The 14,889-nt window shown below is 44.3% G+C and overlaps 1 protein-coding gene across 1 annotated transcript; it reads left to right on the forward strand.

Annotated features, from left to right (window-relative positions):
* Positions 1–11,931, forward strand: LOC149362159 (uncharacterized). The gene is made up of 5 exons (XM_089569646.1): positions 1–114; positions 2,404–2,567; positions 3,888–3,961; positions 8,707–8,793; positions 10,637–11,931. The coding sequence occupies exons 1-5, from the start codon at positions 1–3 to the stop codon at positions 10,786–10,788; spliced, it is 591 nt and encodes a 196-aa protein (XP_089425772.1). The 3' UTR covers positions 10,789–11,931.
* The last annotated feature ends 2,958 nt before the right edge of the window (positions 11,932–14,889 follow it).

The following is a 14,889-nucleotide window of genomic DNA, read 5'->3' on the forward strand; positions in this document are numbered from 1 at the left end:
ATGTTTCAGAAAACTGCCGCCTTCCTTTTCGTTAAGGTGCTGGTAGCCTTGGCTATGGACCAATATTACCCAGAAATGCGCAGCGATCTTCAAGAGTGCCAAGATGCCAGCAAGGTGAGGACTTTAACGTTGCCTATGTTTTCTGATAACCGGAGGCATGCATTTGCTCCTGGCGCTTTTACTTCTTTTGAAGGGCCGAAGCTGACCCAGATGTGACATGATTTAACCCAGATCTCCAGAGTGTTTTTAAATTAGACCTCAAAGCCCCGAATTATCTAACTGTAGTGTTTTGCTAGCGAAAAAGAATGTTTCGAATTGCGCTCAGGGCCCCTGTAAGGCCAGAAAAGTGGAAGACATCTCCAGGTGGTTGCCAGACAGGAATAAGAGTATGATCCTGCTCAGGATCCTGCATGTGAATTAACTCCGCAACTGCATATAGGCTGCCCTAATATGTGGTATATGGATATTATCCCGATTTAAAAATAATACATTAAAATATATTACCAGCGCAAAAGGTCATTCAGCCGTTTCAAATGAAAAAGACGTCATCCTGAGGGAAGTATCAGCTGCAAGTGCAGGGCTTCTTAGTTGCAAGCGATGAACAGGGCACAAGGCCACAAAAAGGGTACATTTTAATTCAGCAGACACTTCTGCAGAGACAGTTTTGGGGTATGATCCAACCTTTAAATCTTTTTGAGGCTGCCATTTGTAAGTGAGACACTATTTTCCGAGAGCCTACAATTTGCACTCACAGGTTAAAATGAGCAAAAGCCGTCAAAGATGAGTCTGAGTTCTCAAAGGTACTCAAGGGTAAGGACTCAAGGACTCTTTGTGAGCGACTGATAATTATTACCATTTTTCATAATCCTGTTCGTTCTTTAATTTCACTTCATTACTTCTACCATTGAATGTTTGGCTTTAGATAATAGATGTAACGCATGTAAGGCTCTTCTTGATGGAGCCATGTCATGATTGTTCACATATTCCAGTTCTCTGTTACAGTAAGTAATACAAAGGCTTGTCATTGCATTTCCAAAGTCAGGGATCCGTGCACGCCACGTACGTTAAAAAGAGGTGCGATAATTTTAAATGCAAGAATCCTGCCACCGACAGCGACCCCCGTATTGGAGTGATAGTGTGATGTCACGAGGCGTGTTTGCATGGAAGTGAATTTTTGTGTGTCCTGCCTAGACAGCTAACGGGGAAGCTGTCTGGATTTACATGCCCTGGGTTTTCAACACCGCGGTTCAGAAGCAGTCTTAGCACAGTGCCCTTTTACACAATGGCTTGCCATTCCTGATCATGACTCTTAAATGGTCGTTTTAGTTCCTTGGAGTTCTTCACTGCTTGCGTGCGAACCTCATCTTCGCTCGTTCCTTCCATCTCGTGCAACGTGTCATTCATTGCCAGCTGCAGACGCTCATCAGCCTCTGTCACGCACTTAACTTGGAAGCCCTTCTACCAATGAAGAGCGAGCATTGCTGAGGCGCCCTGTTCCTCTGGATGGGGTGATGGGAACTCCTACTATAACGCCGGAGCCCTCAAGCGTTCCCTGTGTGTTTGCGTGTCTCGTGCCTCCGTGTGAAGGTGATTTAGGTGGTCTTGATCTCCGTCCGTCCGTCCGTCCGTCCGCTGTTCGATCGATCGACCGAGCGCGAAAATGAGCCCATGCTTATATGATTCCATTATACTTGCGTTACTTGACCTTAGATTTTTCTAAGACCTAAAGCAAACATCAGTTGTGCGCGGTATCGTCGTTTCAGGGCGTGGACGAAGGCACCACCACTGTGTGTGTGCGTGTGTCTGTGGGTGCGTGTGCCTGTCTGTCTGTCTGTCTGTGTGCGTGCGTGCGTGCGTGCGTGCGTGTGTGTGTGTGTGTATGTGTGTGTGTGTGTGTGTGTGTGTGTGTGTGTGTGTGTGTGTGTGTTTTGCTTGCGCGAGAGCGACCCAGCCAGCAGCAGAAGCTCCCTCCGTTGCCGCACGACGATTTCCAACTGGCGAGGAGGTCGTTAGGAAGGCTACGGACGGACGGCGAACAAAAAGGGGGTCGCCAACTGCAGGGGTCGCAGTCGTCGAAGAGACATCAGTCGCTTGCTGGGAAAAGCATAATGGAGAAATCGACCACGAGCCTGCTGACTAAGAGGACCCGTCCCAAGGGATGAGGGAAAGAAAATTCTCTGTAGGACGCGGCGGGCAGTGGGGACGACGGAGAGAATGGTTTTGGACACATTATTGAGAGGCCGCACCCTGACGGCAAAGTTGTTTTACCGCGTTTTACATAATGTAAATAAATTCTAGTGCAATCTGCAATCTTCATTTCTTGGTGGTTCGGCTCCATCGGGAGAATGAGAGAAAGGAGGAAAGGAGCCTGCCTCAGTTCATGCTTCGTTTTCTCATGCGCAGTGCTATCCTGATGTCGGGGTGTGGTACCAGATATACAGAAACTACTACTCCGACCCTGACTTCGGAGGAACAGCGAAATGTGTCAAGTATTACACATACGGCACATACGAGAACTTCTCGACACCGATGGCCTTCAGTTACGGGACGACTGGAACAGAATCAGTGTAAGCAAAACCAGCCTCCGTCGACAAAGCTCCGTATTACTGCGCTAACACAGGGTAAACTTAGCAACATGGTTTTCACTGATACAATTGCGTGCATGCAAAGAATTTATTTTATACAGATTGCTGTTTTTTCCTGTATTGTATTGCTAGCCACTCAACTGCGACCTACTAACCACTAAACAGACGCAAAATGCATATTGCCTGTCCCCGTTAGGCCTCATTCTACACGGCACTCGTAGTATCAAGGACGTTCCATGTCCGACGCTATAGTCGCGTTACGAGTAACTCTTGGACATTCTAACGAAAAAGAGGAGATGGCTGCCGCCGTAGCGAAGTGTGTAGAGAACTGCAAGCGACGTGATGAGGTCGCGTGTTCGCATCCCACCGGTGCAGCGTAGTTCTATTTCGTTCTCCTCCCTGCAAGTTATCGCTCTAGTAATCACGCAATCTCTTCCCCTAGTCGAAGTTCTCAAAATGTAACATTCCTGTGTGATTTACTGGGTAAAATTTACTGTTCAGCGAACTGGTTTGCTTTACCGCGTAGAAATAACTGTTACGTGCATCCGGATCACGTAGACGTATTTTTCCATGCCTGTGCGTGACGAGAAACAGGATGAATCTGTACAGGTGCCGTCAGAAGTAAATGGAAGGCAATATTCACGAAAAAATTTAATCTTTGGGCCCCCAATTCATGCATCCTTGAATACATATGTGCAGCCTAATTGTGATTGTGCGAACTGCGCTGTGCACCAACAAGCATGGACCATTATGCTCTAGATTTAAAGGAATTAAATTTTTTTGACAAAGGCGCCTTCCATTTACTTTTGACGGCGAGTATACATGATCTCCCTGGAGTAGTGGCGCATTTCTGAGCGCTGATGTTTTCACTCGAGAGTGTCTTCCATGAAAACAGCTGCCATTGGAGGATTGACGCTAACTCAGTTTTTGTATTTGAAGCTGGCCATGCGCTCCGAAGGGTGCTGTGGCGTAGAGCTCGTGGTGCTAATTTCCAGCACCCTTGGTTGTTTCAACTTTCCCAGAAACAACATCGCCGAGCAAACTTTCATTTTGTTCTGATCGAACTGCCCTCATCTGGGCACTAAACTCAGCTGTTATCTACTTTCTGAGAGCATACCGTAAAAGCGCGTGAGCTCAGGCGCAGTATATAAAAAATATCTAAAAAAATAGAGACAGCGGGACTTGGCTATCACACACAAAAATAGCTTTCGTAAATTTTGAGAACTCAAAACTCAAAGGTTTTTGAAGTTGTAAAACAACTTTATCTATGCCGTAATTAAAATTGATTCACATATTTTTCAGGAACGGCCTATATATCCTGACCTCCACTCCTCACTGTACGGGCAAAAATTTATTCACGTTTATTCCGGATGAAGGTAAGCATTGAATGGAAATGACTATATTGTCTTCTTGGTGTAATTGACGCTTTGCAGGGGTTGGACTGCTTCGGAATAAAAAAAACGTGATAAACGTTCTGACGCCAACATCATCATCATCATCAGCCTGAATAAGCCCACTGCAGGGCAAAGTTCACTCCCATGTCTCGCCAATTAACCCTGTCCTTTACCAGCTCCAGATACCATATCTCCGCAAACTTCTTAATCTCATCCGCCCACCTAACTTTCTGCCGCCCCATGCTACGCTTGCCTTCTCTTGGAATCTAGTCAGTTACCCTTAAGGACCAGCGGTTATCTTCCCTTCGCATTACATGCCCTGCCCAAGGCCATTTCTTCCTCTTGATTTCGACTAGGATGCCATTAACCTGAGTTTGTTCCCTCACCCACTCCGTCCGCTTCCGGTCTCTTTTGCATCTATCATATTTCTTTCCATAGTTCGCTGTGCTGCCCTTAACATAAGCTGAACCCTTTTAGTTAGCCTCCACGTTTCTGCCCCGTAGGCGAATAAAGGTAAGATACAGCTGTTGCATACTTTTGTCTTGAGGGATATTGGTAAACTGTCATTCATGATCTGAGAGAACCTGTCATACGCGCTCCATCCCGTTCTTATTCTTCTAGTTATTTCCCTCTCATGATCTGGATCAGCGACCACTACCTGCCCTAAGCAGACGTATTGCCTTACCACTTCGAGCATCTCGCTACCAATTCTGAACTACTGCTCCCTTGCTAGGCTGTTGAACCCTACTATGGTTTTCTGCATGTTAATTTTCAGACTTACCATCCGCTCTGCCTGTTTAACTCATTTATCATGCTTTGCAGCCCATGTTCCTTTGCGAGACGGTTGAACATTACTTTGGTTTTCTACATATTAATTTCAGACCTAGCGTTCTACTCTCCCTGTCTAACCTATTGATCATGCTTCGCAGCTCATCTCCTGAGTTACTTAGTGAGGCAATCTCATCAGGGAATCGCAAACTACTTAGGTATTCTCCGTTAACTCTTGTCGTAAACCGTTCCCAATAAATTACTCAGAACACCACCTGTAAACAGGCGGTGAATAGCAATGGCGAGATCGTGTCTCCCTGCCTGACTCTCTTCCTTATTGGAATCTTATTGCTGACTTTGTGAGGTACTATGGCAGCTGAGAAGTCGTAATAGATATCTTCCTGTATTTTCACACAAGACACCTCTACACCCTGATTCCGCAATGCCTGCATGGCTGCCGATGTTTCAACTGAGTGAAGTGACTGCTCGCTATATATACGGGTTGTTTGTATTCTGCGCATTTCTCTATCACCTGCCTGATAGTGTGAATGTGGTCTATTCTTGAGTATCCTTTACGAAAGCCTTCCTGATCACTTGGCTGATTGAAGTCTGAGGTTGTCCTAAATTTTATATCCCATTACCTGAGTCAATTACTTTTAGGCAAGAGGCAGCAAGCTGGCCGGCCTGTAATTTTTCATGTCCTTGACGTCTCCTTATGAATTAAGATAATGTTAGCGTTTTTCCAAGCTTTGCGTATACAGGGTGGCGTGTTTTTCTTGGATAACCTCGCCTCCGTCCTTCAAGAGATCTGCTGTTACCTGATCGTGACCAGCTGTTTTTCCCCTTTGCATTACTCCTAAGGCTTTCTTTACTTCCTCTTTCTTTACTGGCAAGATTTCCCAGTGATGGGATTTCCCGGTGCTGTGTTCTATTGCCTCTCTCATTAACCTTCTGATTAGATTAGCTACTGCATAGATTTGTGTTCAACTCTTCGGCTACTTTAACTGTCTTATCCATGTTCCTAATGACATTGCCCACTTTGTCTCTTAGCCCATACATCTCGTTTTTTCCTATGCCTAGTTTTCTCTTCACTGCTTCTAGGCTACCTCTGTTCTTTAGAGCAAGCTTGGTTTTCTCCATGTTAAACTTCCAAATGTTGGCTACCCTGCGCTTATTTGTTAACTTTGATATCCTTTCCAGTTCTGTTCTGTCCTTAGGGTTAGACGCTTCCATGCTGTAGCGCTTCATGCTTGGCACTTTTACTTGGCGATATAGCCACTCATTTCTACAAGCTTTTAGTTTTCTTGAAAACAATGACATCGTTCAGTCACTCAAGGCACATCTCTGACAACTCTCGATAATTTAGCCAATATATTTTGCTCGCGTTTAAGGCATTAACGTCTACTCACACTTATTAAGATAATTATCTATTGTTGGATGAATTATAGCATCAGTGGTCGCTGCGCCACTCAACCACAAAACCCTTGCTACTAACTATTCCTTCGATCACGATCCGACACAGTGGCGCAGTGCCTATGGCTTTCGGCTGCTGTGCGTTAAGCAAATGGCGTGTTTCTCCTAAACGGAATTCTCATAGTGACCACCGCAGTGGTCAACCTGTTCGCCTCCTCATAGAACCTTGTGTTTGAGGTCGATAAGAAATTTATTCGTCGCCAGTACTTCTGGCCGCCAGAGCATGGCGGCCAGGAAAAGTAGCACTTGCTCCATACGGTCTCTTGGTCATCCGTCAAGTGGAGAGGAAGTCATGTACTCGAGGATGAAGACAGAGGGGAAATAATGAAATAAAAGCCATCAATGGCACCTTAACGCGAGCCTACATGAACTCCTTGTATTCTGCCAAGGCGTTCCTTTTCTTTTTTTGGACAACCACCCCTTCATCTTCTTAAAAACCTTTCATGGGTAGCATCTTATTTCATATTGTTCTTCTGGACTCACATGGGGGCAGTGAATTTTTTTGCAGTAAACATAGCGCTGATATGAAGGATGCCGACATCCGTGGACGTTAACGTTCAATGCCTTCCCGCAAAGAAAGGAGTCCTTTTTGCGGTACCCATGAAGTAATAAATATCAAGCGGAAATTAGCGGCAGGAGCTACTTCAAAAACCAGAATACATTGACGTTAGAAATTTATGATTGGCTCATGTACTGTGCAATGTCAGCGCCCGTTAAAGAACCCCACGTGGTCGAAATTTCCGGAGCCCTTCACTACGGCATCCCTCATAGCCTGAGTCGCTTTGGGGCGTTAAACCTCAATAAGCCATAAACCGATGGACACAACACACTCGAGAAGAAAGCCCACCAGATCACGAGGCTCGCCACCGCGGCTGATCATAGGCAGCTAAGAGCATGCTATATTAAAAATTTGACGTGACCCATTTCGCACACTGTGATCATCCTATGCGCTCGGATGTGTGGTATCTTCTATAGTGCATCATCTCTTCTCTCACCAGACCGCTTAAACGCGAGAAAAATTACACATCCCTCAAAGCAGATATTACCTCCCCTAAACCTTTCATGACTCCTGCTGAACGAACGCCACCTAAAACCTCAATGCTAGGAGGTTATCTATCCGAGGGCCTCCACAGGTTGCGTCGGCGTAGCGTTCTCAACACAAGCCGGCTGAAATAACGTCGTCGCTTATGTCTCAGCTTAAATTAATGTCATCACGGTGCACATTGGACAGCGAGGTAGACCTACGTGACTATTTAATAAATATCTCTCTAGAGCACCCTGCAAACAGTGTAACACACTTACTCCTGTAGTACTTCCAACTCCATGTCCTTCTGAAACATCTTCCGGGTCACCATGGCATAGAATAAAACAAAAAGTATTATGCTGTCGCTCACGAAATGTCCTCGACCAACCGCCAACCCTGGTCGGGGAATTACAATCGCAGTTACAGTCGAGCTGCAGAAGGCATGAGGAAATAATTTTTCTGGGCATCTCACCGGCCGAAAATCTATTACTTTTCCGCCGGCCTCGACAGTTTAAGCATACTTTATCTCCCTGGCCATCTTTGTCACGAGTGTGGGAGCCTACACTCATGAAGCGTAGGCATAAATGAGGCTGTACACGCGCCAAGTAGTTGCCACGCTGCTTCTTACTCACCATGCCTTGTATTCCAAAAGCAGCTTGGTTGCTCACCTCCAGGACTGCGCCGAACTCCAAGGCTGCCCTTAGTGCGCGCCATTCCAGCGTTAGACAACCGCAGTAACACCTCGGACTCCATCGTCATTAGGCCGCAATTTTTAAACTCTACCATTTGGAGCAGGGTCGTTGATTTTAATTCTCTCTGGGTCTACGTGATAGTTCTACTGATTGTAAGTAAAAAGCGATAGTGTTTTAACGTAGTTAGACCGCGTACTCGTGCGGAAGTCTGCGCTAATTCTTCGCTTCTTCTTTCTTGCATCTGATGATGATGATGACGTCCTCAGGCTTAATATCACGACGCCCCCCGCCCATTCGCTACCGCTGTCACGACGCTCCTCTGAACTTTCTAGAGCTTCCTTCCATTGACTGCATCTTGTGCGACGTTCCTCCCAAATAACCCGAGCTTACCCGAGTTTCTCCGACCACACAAGACACGATTCTTGCTCGCGATTGGTACGTCTGGAATAGTTATTTCGCACCAAAAGTGCTTGACTTTTGCCAACTTTTGCGCGTGGTAAGACGTAAGTGTGATTACCTCGAAGAAGGGCCTTGCGATAAGTCACGTGCCTGTCAGAAAGGCCAGCAAGAAGGAAAACATGAAAAACTGAGGGTGAAATGCCAGTTAAAAACTCAAGCAACATTTTCCATTAGGATCATTCTAACACTCTCTATCTAAAAAGTCCTTCTTATGCCCTTACATCGCTTCGAAGCTGCACAGCATGTATCTACCGCTTTATGCTAGCGCTACGCTAATGCATGCTTTTCTTGTTCGGGCATACTTTGCAAAGGATCCGGAGCCGTTCAAGAATCGTGGAGCGTGATTTACACGGACTGTGATACGTGTTTCATCGCCCGCCACCGCTACGCCGATAACGGTGAGTGCAAGCAAACTTCACTGCACATTGCAGATTACAGTTGGGAGTATGTCCTTTTCCGATATATTTTATTAAATTCGAGATTTATGGCGTTCAGTTATAAAACCTGTGACGACCTTTACGGAGCATGTAACCTAAACCAGTTGTTTTCGTTGACGGTGCTGCTAATATTTTGCAATTTATTATTTGAGGTGCTCCAAAAGGAACGCCACAGGTGTTGACCGCGATGTTCAAAAGCAGTGGGAAGTTCTTAAAGCTGCCTTTGCGCCCAAGTACGTTACCATGTCGGTAGCACTAGTAATTTTGGCCTGATTCTCTTCCGCAATAACTGATTATCGGGCGGGTTGGTGCATGATATAAGAGAACAACTGTTTATTAGGCGGAAAAAAAGGCATATTCATAGCACCGAACTCAGGCAGATAGAAGTTGAGATATACACCAACACATCGCATGATCGCACACATCGCACAGGGCTTGCAAACCCCTCTATAAACCTTCTGGTCGCTTCCGTAAAGACCACTCCTATCGTTGTGTTGATAAGGATAGAGAACATTCTTATCAATAGCAATGTCAAGCATTCGCACCAGAAGCTATGAAAAACAAGCGAGCAACAGCAGTCAGAATACTAAAAAGCCGAAGTGAAAACAAAAAAATACCAATAGCAACAAAGCCAACATCAACAACAAATGGAATAACAAATAACACCCTTTTTCCGGCACCGCAAGTGTAATAACAGCAAATAAAGGCTTGCCGTTATTAGACTTCACAAGGTTGTGTTAACGAACTTTGGTTTGCTGATATAAGGCTTGCGGAGCTAAAAAAGAGGTGTTGTTTTTGTTCTGTTTATTATTGCTGTCGGCTTTGTTTTTAATGTAACGTTTTTTTTCGTCTTGGTTTTTAGTAATCTCACTGCTTTTGCTGAGCTTGTTTGACAATGCTTTGCTTGACGCTCCTTTCGCTTACATTTTCTCCGTTTTGTGAAGATCGCAATAGCAGTGTTTGATACGAAAGCGATTCGGAGGGTTATTCACGCCTTCCCATTGCTTGCCGTATTCGAAGCGATCGTGCGACCGGTCACTTGCCTGTTTCTCCTCCAAGTGAGTTAACCCCAAAACTAGTTTTAGACATTTGATGAATAAAATAACTGTTTATTTCAAGCGCCGCGTCTTGAAATTACCGTCACTTGGACTTGACAATAACGCCGGTGGCATTTTCGTCACTTTACTGCAAGTTACTTTAGATGCAAGTAGGGTGTGGACTGAACATACAAGTCAAGTCAACTTTATTCCAGACATGTAAAGAAAATCACATGGCTGAGGAGGAGGAAAAAAAAAGCCGCAATATTGCGGCTTGACAACGTTCCCTTCCCCCAAACTACATCGGCGGCAGGGATAATGAAAGCGTGTAAAGCATACATACAAACATACAAAGCACTTAGTTCACAATTTGAACATAACAAAAAAGAAATCGAAAAATAAGAATGTACGGTTTATCCGCAGCCGGAAAAGCAATGAACATATATCTTACATGACACACTTACAGTCACACTAGAAAAAAAAAGAATCGCAGCCTGCTTACGTCTTTCATAAGTGCCGATTCTAGTAGTTTACTAAGCGTGTGAAACTGAATAAAGATTATGTTTTCTATCAAAACTTCAATCTCTGTGGAATACAGAATTATCCAAGAGAGACTTGGTAGGCACCTTTGCGGGACTCCTGACTTATTGTTAAGGTTGCTTCCTCGCTGTAACCTTATGTACAAGGAACAGAACGTGTACGAGTTCTTTCAATATTCATATTAGGCGCACCTTTTCTCACAAAATACTACTGGTTTCTCTGCCCAGGATACGGCTGCACCTACTGGCGCCGGGTGGCCACATTCCATGAAGAGGGCGACTACTGCGAGAGCATCTACGAGGAGAATTGCGGCTCGTCGTCCAAGTACCAAATCTACTACCCGTCGTGCGCTCCGGGCCTGGGCATGCCCGGACGGTAGGGAACTCGGTCCGTGAGCGGATGTCGCCGTGTGCACCATGCAGATCGCAACTGGCGGCGTTGCTCGGCAAAGCAATGTGGCTCATTTGCGTGCCGTCGTCATTATCACGCGCCTCACTACGACCACTGCAGGACGGATGCCTCCCCTATATCCCTCAAATGAACCGTGTCTTGGGCAAGCTGCAGCCACATTATGCCCGCAAACCTCGCAATCTCATCCGCTCACATTAGCTTCTAACACCCCCTGCAATGCTTCATTTCTCTTGGAGCCCACTCCGTTACCTTAACTGACCATCTGCTATCTTACTTTTATTCGAAAAGCGCTGGTGAAAGATATAATGGAAGATGCAACCTGAAGATGTGTATATACATCGATAGGCATAGAAAATGGCTTCATCACAGCCACCCTTCACGCTTCTGGCTGAAGCAGAGAAGGTGTCCCATATATAAGGCTTTCACTTTTATTTCTTGCATTCAGCAACAATGGAGTTTACATGGGGAAATTACTGAAAATATACATTATGTCACATTGATCTTTATGAAGAACTTGGTTAGGCTGTATTTAGTATCAGGTCATTAACCACTAGTTAAGACTTTTGGTATTGTACAGAGAAAAATACATGACAGAAATCCACCTTGGAAGAAAATTAAGCATGTTACTGACTTATAGACACATCTCACCAAATACACAAATCTCACTTTCACACAACATGAGGTACAAACCACATTTTTTCGGCATTATATACATATAAGCCAAACAAAACCTACAGAGAGACAAATTGGGCAGTAAGCACAGAAATCAATTTAAAATATCCAGCAACCACTTTGTATTAATGAACGAAGGTGAACTGAAAGCAGCTAAGATAAAATTTGCCATGGACAAAAATCAAGTGTCGACAAATGTGAGCAATCTCGTTGCCAATGTGGATCAGATAGTTAAAGTAGCGGACGATATCTACACAGAGCCTATACAGCGATCAAAATAACCAGGATAATAATCAAGCAGACAGTGTTGCGTAGGAATCTGGCATCCCTCCGGTAAAGAAAGAGGAAGAAAAGAAAGCTTGACAAACAACACAAAGAAAACAGCTAGAAAGGTTCAGATAGCCGCAGACCTGTCGATGGGCTGTGGAGAGATTAAGCTTAATTTTGAATTGGCTTGATTGTTACTTATCCAATCGACAACAGTATGTCTGCATTGAAAACTCACTTTCTTCATCTGCCCCTGTATTATCCGGTGTACCACAAGGTTCTGTCCTTGGACCTCTTCTTTTTCTGATCTATTTAAATGACCTGTCTTTGGATTCCTCTGTACAATGCCGGTTCTTTGCCGATGACTGCATCGTGTACCAGGTCATCGAATCTGTGCAAGATCAAATTGTGCTACGTGATTACCTCTCTGCAATTACCAGTTGGTGTCAATCCTGGCGTATGAACCTAAATGTCTCTAAATGTGCCCACATGATGGTCACAAGAAAGAAAAAACCGTTAATATATACTTACAAAATTAACAATGCTGATGTCAAACGGGTTGACAACTTCAAATATCTTGGTGTTATAATTGACTCCAAATTAACGTGGAACGCACATGTTGAATATGTTGTGTCGGCGTCACTAAAAAAGCTGTGGTTATTAAAGCACCGCATGAGGCACTGCACTAGTGCAACAAAACTTGCAGCATTCACGACACTCGTTAGGCCAATTCTTGATTACGCTGACACTGTTTGGGACCCTCATACTAAGAAAAACATCAATCACATTGAAGGGGTACAAAAGAAAGCACTTCGATTCATTTTTAACGCTTACCATAGAAGTATCTCTGTTTCAGACCTGAGAACACGAGCTGGGCTCCCGTCGCTAGAAATGCGCCGCAAACTACACCGCCTACAAATGATGTACAGTATTGTCAACCACCATGTCAAAATAAATTTTCATAATTACATGCACTTCAACGAATCCAGGAAAACGAGAGGCAAGCACAGCAAAACAATTGTAATGCCGCAGGTTAAAACTAACGCCTACCGTTCATCATTCTTTCCTCGAACCACAGCTGAGTGGAACGCCTTACCCTATGAAGTAGCTGACATGCCCTCAGTTGAATCTTTTGTTACAGCCGTGTCATCTTATCTATGATGCTGCAAGTATTTCTTTACAACTCTTCTTGCTTTGCCGTCCGCCTCTCAAAGTGTATTCCTTCTTTCTTTTTTTGTGTGTTTTTGATTGAGCACATTCCTTCATGGCTGATTGTCAATAGCATGTTTTCTTTCTTTGCCGCTGTTAAACTCACCTTAGCAATTGTTCAAGAACAATGTATCCACTCCTGCTTTGACTTCCAAGAGGCAGTTGGCAGTATTTTATAAATAAATAAAATAATAAATAAATAAATAAAAAGCTAGAAAAGTTATCCACACAATATAGACTGTGCCTCACGGCAACTACCGCACTATAATTTTGAAGAACATTAACACGTCCCTAATGCATAAAACAGCAGACGTCATATGCTTGAAAAATTAAACACCGATCACCTTACTATGCGTTGATACTCACACTATTAATCAGGCGTTATGGACAGGTGGATAATGTAAGCAGCCCTTATGTACAGTTTTCATAGATTATGAGAAGGCATCTGACTCGTTCAGAATTTCTGCAGTGATACACAGGGATAACAAAGCTAATGTTCAGGATAGGCATATAGACGTTCTCTGTTGCTGCTGCACAGCAACTATAGGTTTTTTAGGAAGAAAGTAATAGAATCCCAAAAAGGAAGGGTATCAGGCAGGCCGGCACGATCTCTCCGGTATCGCACGCTTATACGAGGCATTGAGAGATCTTGTTTCGGAAGAGTATGGGATAACAAATAATGGCGAGTACCTTAGAAATCTCGGATTTTCTGATGATATTACGTTGATAAGTTATTTAGTGGCCTAACTGTAAAGAACTATCGAAGACCTAGAGTGGCTGAGTAATACTTGTTGGGGGGCTAGTCGGTGCATGTTTCCAGAAAAGGGTTGTAGCGCCGAAACAGACAGCACACAGAAAGCTATACGGCGCGTGTCAAGCGCCTGTCCCGTCTAGCTTTCTGTGTGTTGTCTGTTTCGGGCACTACAACCATTTTCTGGAGACCTAGAGTGGCAAAGCAGAATGGTTGGCATAAAAATTATTATGAAGAAATTATGAAGTAGTGTTGAACAGCCTCGGAACGAAACAACAGTTTACGATGGGCGCCGAAGTACTGCAATTAGTAAGCGGATAGCTTTACTTAAGGTAAGTGGTGCTCGCATGTCCAATCCCTGATGATGAAATAACGAGGACAATAAGATGAGGCCGAGAGCATTTGTTCATCACTCTGTTTGTGTATAGTTGGCAGTTTACCAGTATTCCACTAGAGAAAACTATATAACATCTATATCGTACCAATACTAACTTCTGGGACAGAAACGTGGAGGCTGACGAAGAGATTCGAACATAAACGCAGGACAAAGCAGCGATGTTTGCGAAGGCAAATGACTGGTGTGACAATAATAGATAGGAAGAGGGCAGACTGGGGAAGGGACAAACGCAGATTATTGACATCCTTGTTGAAATCAAAAAGTGGGCCTGGCACGGCATGTAACGTTTGGACAAGGTAACCAATGGTTCTTTCAGGACACAAAGTGGATTCTAACGAAGACAAGTACAGCAGGGGATGACGGAGCTACACGATGCTTCAATTAACGCTTGAAGGAGCATCATAACAATATGCATGAAACTATGAAAGGGCATCTTGATTGTACTGTAGAAAATGTGATAGGAAAACATGCATGCCGTACTTCTTCGAGGAAACAAAACTGAGAGACATAACAGTCAGCTCACTCGAGAAATTCTTGAAGCCGCAGAAATAGCAAAGATAAAAGAAGCACGTGTCAGCAGTCCCTCTGTGGCACTAACAGCACGTGAACTAAAGCTTTTAGCCGCAACGAAATGACGCCGCTGTAGTTGCCATCAACAGTTGTTAGTATGTATCTTCTCTTGTGAATGTCGATATGTGTTCATTTCTTGGTTGTACCTGTCGTATACGTATATTTCCATGTATACCAAGCAATAAACTTATGTGGAAAGTCAG

Source organism: Amblyomma mixtum, chromosome 2 (genome assembly GCF_055824585.1).
Source record: "Amblyomma mixtum isolate Tamu chromosome 2, ASM5582458v1, whole genome shotgun sequence".
In the NCBI taxonomy this organism is placed as follows: domain Eukaryota; kingdom Metazoa; phylum Arthropoda; class Arachnida; order Ixodida; family Ixodidae; genus Amblyomma; species Amblyomma mixtum.

Excerpts from the sequence above, each read along its gene's own strand:
- LOC149362159 (XM_089569646.1), top strand. The coding sequence starts at position 1 with ATGTTTCAGAAAACTGCCGCCTTCCTTTTCGTTAAGGTGCTGGTAGCC. Across the intron at positions 3,962-8,706 it reads CACGTTTATTCCGGATGAAG|GATCCGGAGCCGTTCAAGAA; the intron begins GTAAGCATTGAA and ends TACTTTGCAAAG. Across the intron at positions 8,794-10,636 it reads CCACCGCTACGCCGATAACG|GATACGGCTGCACCTACTGG; the intron begins GTGAGTGCAAGC and ends TTCTCTGCCCAG.